Below are 5,706 nucleotides of genomic sequence, written 5' to 3' on the forward strand. Positions count from 1 at the left end.
AATGTAAGTATGTTCAGTGGCTTAGTAAATGTGCACATGACTTTTGTTTAAAGTTTATAGTCCGTTTGAGTTTTGCCTGTGTGAACGCAAACCGAACCTTCTGAAAAATGAAACAATGGAACAAACTGTCGTCTGGTGCGCACCAGAGAAGCGGACTATTAGGTTTGAATGAGACCTTAGAGCGTTTTGCACCTAAATAAATAATTTAAATGAACCTTGTTTTGACTTTGCCTCTTTTGTTGATATTTATGGTGTATGCTACAATGTGCACCAATATGTGTAAAAAAGGTTTGCAGACATCAAGTATGATATGAATACAAATTGTATTATTGATTGGTGATGGTGATTTTATGATTTTCTTATGGCTGCTTATCCTCCAGGACTTTTTCAAGGGTGCAAACAGAAGGAGAACGTTTTATGTTAGTTTAGTGGTTCTGTCCTGGAGAGATGATCATTTTACAAAATACAGTTAGGCTACATCTTCGATCTTCGCAAATCAGTTATGAGTCTTCAAACAAATCACGCTCAATTTAAGGTGGGGCCTCTCATATGACGCACACCTGCACACTTGCTAGCCTGTTCAATTATTCGTTCTCCGAATTCTAGGAAGGATTCTTGCCTAGCCTCTGAAGGACCTGACTCGGAAGGACATGTCCTACCAAGGAAGCGTCCTCAAGAAACACCCCCAGCCTCGGGTCTATTGGTGCATATTGATGACATCCTGCCGCCCTCTAGTGGAAAACTTAAACCAAGCCAAACTGGATGAATGAGACTTTTATTTTTGAAATGTTAGCACAAATGCAGCACTTGTATCTATGATATACAGTCGTATAAATAAGCTCTCGCCCCCCTACAAAACAGAGTCAAACCGATGCAAGCTCCAACCTTTCAACAGGTGCACTCATCAACGTGTGTGCCCAACAGAGCAGTAAAATACACGTGACAGTATTCCTCAACAAACATTTCTGAAAACATTTACCTTTGCATACAAACTATAGGCTAGTTTAGCAAGCAGCACAAAATAGACTCGAGTGAAAAACGCCCACAAGCTAAAACAGTTCTGGCCTAGCCTGTTAGGCTATGTAATAGCTGTTAATTCAGAGGAATGCACCACACTGAAAAGCAACTATACAAAATGAATTAATGTTTTTGAATAGTCGTCACACAAGGTAACAAGTGTTAAATACTAGTATATAGTCATATGTTGTTAGTCATTGAGGCCTGTATGCCCCTCGGAAGTCCTTGAAGGCTTGGTGACCCTGTGACTTTGCTCCAGTATTAAGAGCACACATGTGTAAGCGACAAGCCTCTGTCTCCATTGGTCAATGGGCGTTACTGTCCGTGAGCAAGCTGCCAAATAAGAACAAGTACGCAATAACTAATTTGGTTTTCTGTCTAAATTTAGTTACTTCACGTGTATTTACTGATACCAGGATGGGATTTACTTGCCCGGGACACATACAAGTGCGCATCGTGACGTAATCACCATCTCTGCAGTTTGATTGGCGGAGAGCCGCGTGACTTGGAGGGTTTGGCCACCGTCCTCAAATCACAGTTCTCGTGGTGTATCGCGATCAATCGGGTTATATAAATACGCAAGGCGGCTGCACAATCGGCCATTTCGTCTGTGTAGGCCATCAGTCGTATAGTGCAGTCGGGGCTTATTGAGTTTACTGGTAACCTGAGAGTCACATCAAGAACATCCCAAGATGAATGAGACAGCGGTATCGTTTGCCAAGGACTTCTTGGCTGGTGGCATCTCCGCCGCCATCTCCAAAACAGCCGTCGCCCCAATTGAGAGAGTCAAGCTTCTCCTTCAGGTAAAACTACCACTAGCATAGCCGGCTAGCTTGTGTGATCTTGCTAACTGCTGATAGACAAAGTTAGGCACTTTTCTCTGCCGATTGTCATCTCCTATCCACAGACACAGCTTTAAATCACCCAGTAGCATGTCATACTTTATAATGAATGAAAATGTTAATAGTAATGGATGAAAGGACTTGAGGTCATCATGGGATGGGGAAATGACCTACACCAGCCTGTAGCTAGCGCTAGCTTCCCACGTTAACCTTAGCCGGCGTAACGTTAGCTAACAAAGGACAAACGCTATTGGAGCTACCGGGACATTGTGTACAAATGGACTGTATCAGCTCAATTGTATTAACAGCTCAACTGTTTTATAGGCAATTGAAACAAGACAGTATGTGTGTTATTTAGTACGCTTTATTCCACATTGAAGTGTTTCCGGTGGCTAATGTACGGATGTTAGCCTGCGTTTAGCGAGATGTCTGCAGTGAGGGCCCGGGCGGCGTTAATTCAGTCGGGCCGGGTCAACTAGTTTTATATCCTTTATGTTAATCCTACTACAGCATTGTTTGAAAACCTTCTTATGTGTACCCTAGTTCACCGTAAGACATAACTTTGTTAATGTGGATTCATATTTTCTTTCAAATTTTTGGAAAAAACGTTTGATAGATGATCTTCAGATCAATCCTCATCATTTACCTTCTAATCCCCACTGCTGTTAAATTACACTGAATGAAGACTTTTTAAAGCAACTTTTACACGTCTAACCTGCACCAAGGTCACAACAAGGAGGCTATGTGAATGACATGCTCAACACTTGATTATCTTCCCCATTTTAAAACCCTTTCCCCCCATTTTTCATTATTCCAGGTCCAGCATGCCAGTAAGCAGATCACCGTGCACTACAAGGGAATCATGGACTGCATGGTCCGTATCCCCAAGGAACAGGGCTTCCTTTCCTTCTGGAGAGGTAACCTTGCCAATGTCATCAGATATTTCCCCACCCAGGCCCTGAACTTCGCCTTCAAAGACAAGTACAAGAATATCTTCCTTGATGGCGTTGACAAGCGCACCCAGTTCTGGAGGTACTTTGCCGGTAACCTGGCTTCCGGTGGAGCCGCTGGAGCAACCTCCCTGTGCTTCGTGTACCCCCTCGACTTCGCCCGTACCCGTCTGGCTGCTGATGTTGGAAAGGCTGGGGCCACCAGAGAGTTCAACGGTCTTGGAGACTGCCTGACCAAGGTGTTCAGGTCTGATGGTCTGAAGGGTCTATACCAGGGCTTCAATGTGTCCGTGCAGGGCATCATCATCTACAGGGCTGCATACTTTGGAATCTATGACACCGCTAAGGGTACGTTGAATCCGCATTGACTTGCAGATCAGCCTTTTTGGTTGGTGACCTTCCAGGTCTAATGTGTTTCCTTTTGGGTTTACAGGTATGCTTCCAGACGACAAGAAAAACAGTATATTGGTGAGCTGGATGATTGCACAGAGTGTGACAGCAGTTGCTGGCCTGACCTCATACCCCTTCGACACCGTCCGTAGACGCATGATGATGCAGTCCGGCCGCAAAGGAGGTGAGTCTTTTAGCATTTACTGTTGTATCCATGTTACGATTGTGTATAGAAGCGTGAATACAAGTTGATGGATTAAATGCAGAGTAGCAATGCAGCTTAATATTTTTAACATGCAATGCCTGTATATCTATTAACTTGTCTTTTTTTACCTTTTAGCTGACATCATGTACACCGGGACCATGGACTGCTGGCGTAAGATCGCAAAGAATGAGGGTAGCAACGCCTTCTTCAAGGGAGCACTGTCCAACGTGCTCAGAGGCATGGGTGGTGCCTTCGTGCTTGTGTTGTACGATGAGCTGAAGAAAGTCCTGTAAATTGTCCTATTGTCACGTCACTGTCCAATTTGGCTAAATGTAATAACTCTCCATTTCAATGGACTCTGCATTCTGCCTTATTTATGGGAACAAATCTATAGTGTCCCACCCTAGTTGTGGGCAAAGGTTGTACGTTGTGCATCATTATTTTAAACGTTCCACCCCCTCTTTACCACTGTCATTCCTGTTAAAGATTATCTGATACCTCCTCCTCCTGTCATTCACTAGGTTTGTATGGTCCCAACTTGAATAAACCTATTCTGGGAACAAACTATACCAACTGTGTCTTCCACTGTCATTGCATGAGAAACACTCGATACTGAATTGCTTGAAGTGGATTACACCCAACAGCTATATATACTCACGCTTATCTCTTCCTGAGCCTTCCTGTTTTGACTGCTCTCCACTGGGATTGTAAAGAACAGCACCTTAGTGTTGGCTCCTTTGAAACAAGGCTCAACAGGCTGCTGATAGTCAGCGGGAGACGGAGCATTTAATGCTTGTTAATTTTGTGGTGATAAAAGTTACTGATCCGGGGAGGTTTCTTAGATGCTTTTTCACATATTTATTCTTCAAGAACAAGCGGGGGTAATGGATTCACCTTGGGAGACATTCATTAGTCAAATATTTTAATCGGGAACATTATAAAGAATCGGAATACCTTTATAACACAGGGGACATTTACATTGTTGCAGCAGAAAAAAGCCAAAGACAGATTCATGTTAAAAAGGAGTATTCATATTTCCTGATGGGAATTCAGGATTGAAATGCCACAGTGCAGAGTTACACTACATGTGACCGGCTTGAGTGTTACTATCAATACTAGTAGAGAAACTTGCAACACACTTTATGAATGAACTGTCTCCTCAGCTGACTTCAAATATTTGCAACCCTTGATAAAGCGAGGTGAGAGATAACTGTAGTAAATATTATGCTAGATAAATACTCTACTAGTCAGATCTGCTGAGGGTGGTATTTCTAAACAGACACGGCCTTATTACCTACAATGTCGGATGAAGGAGAAGCCCGCCAGCGAGACATTTAATCTGCGACATGTTACAGCACACATGCGGAAGTGTCTGTCAATGTACACTCCTACGTAGCTAATCTCTACTCAGCCGACACTGGAGCCTGACAGCAGGGGGCGTCCGAGGCAAATACGTGTGAGTCCCTGCCAACATTCCCCTGTAGAGTGTGACACTTCACTTAAAAACAAAATGAGTACTGCGCTCTTTATAAATGATGGTTTAGAGATGACGCATAGAGTTGCATCATAAATTACACGGCACTGCATTACATCTTTCAAAAATAAGCCAACAGTCTGTTAAAACTAGTTTATTAGTCTGCAAGGAACATTTTGTACCTGTGCACTTATTTATGTGACAGGCTCAAAGATAATACATTTTCTTTGGTTGTCATTAATGATCCTGTACAAAAATTAATATTCCATTCAAAGCAATATGTATAAACAAATATGTCTTTTTTTTTTTTTAATTAGGCTGAAACTGTATTTTTCGGTTATGATGACTTAATGTGGATTTAGCCATGAATTATAACCGTTGAAAGCTATGAATAATTAAATGCTTCAGGGTAAACTAAATAACCACTGAGAAAAAAAACATATTTTCTGAAAGACAAGCTCATTTTGAATTCATAAACATTTATAATTTATTGCACCAAATACACCTTTTAAAGAATTATTTCAAGCAAACCAGAATCAAGATTTAAGATACAATACATCTTATTTACCCCCCTTATCTCCAGAAACCCAAAGTATGTATAGCCCTTGAACTTAACCTTTACCAGAACATTTCATATTCAAAATCCACTGTGGTACATACTTACCGGCACTGTAGGATTTCAATATATTCTCAATGATAGGCAATCTTTTGTCATGCCGGTGATCATTAATTTTTGTTTATTTGTAACACGTCAGCACTCTCAATCTGAGTATCAGTATGAGCTAATATTGACTGTTCAGGTTGATGCAGTTGGCCAGTCAGTGTTAA

At 41.9% G+C, this 5,706-nt stretch overlaps 1 protein-coding gene across 1 annotated transcript; it reads left to right on the forward strand.

Moving 5' to 3' along the window:
* The first annotated feature begins 1,605 nt into the window (after positions 1–1,605).
* LOC117458873 (ADP/ATP translocase 2) lies at positions 1,606–3,973 on the forward strand. The gene is made up of 4 exons (XM_034099575.2): positions 1,606–1,820; positions 2,677–3,157; positions 3,243–3,383; positions 3,540–3,973. The coding sequence occupies exons 1-4, from the start codon at positions 1,710–1,712 to the stop codon at positions 3,695–3,697; spliced, it is 891 nt and encodes a 296-aa protein (XP_033955466.1). The 5' UTR covers positions 1,606–1,709; the 3' UTR covers positions 3,698–3,973.
* The last annotated feature ends 1,733 nt before the right edge of the window (positions 3,974–5,706 follow it).

Source organism: Pseudochaenichthys georgianus, chromosome 14 (assembly GCF_902827115.2).
Source record: "Pseudochaenichthys georgianus chromosome 14, fPseGeo1.2, whole genome shotgun sequence".
Lineage (NCBI taxonomy): Eukaryota > Metazoa > Chordata > Actinopteri > Perciformes > Channichthyidae > Pseudochaenichthys > Pseudochaenichthys georgianus.

Excerpts from the sequence above, each read along its gene's own strand:
- LOC117458873 (XM_034099575.2), top strand. The coding sequence starts at position 1,710 with ATGAATGAGACAGCGGTATCGTTTGCCAAGGACTTCTTGGCTGGTGGC. Across the intron at positions 3,158-3,242 it reads AATCTATGACACCGCTAAGG|GTATGCTTCCAGACGACAAG; the intron begins GTACGTTGAATC and ends TTGGGTTTACAG. Across the intron at positions 3,384-3,539 it reads GCAGTCCGGCCGCAAAGGAG|CTGACATCATGTACACCGGG; the intron begins GTGAGTCTTTTA and ends TTTACCTTTTAG.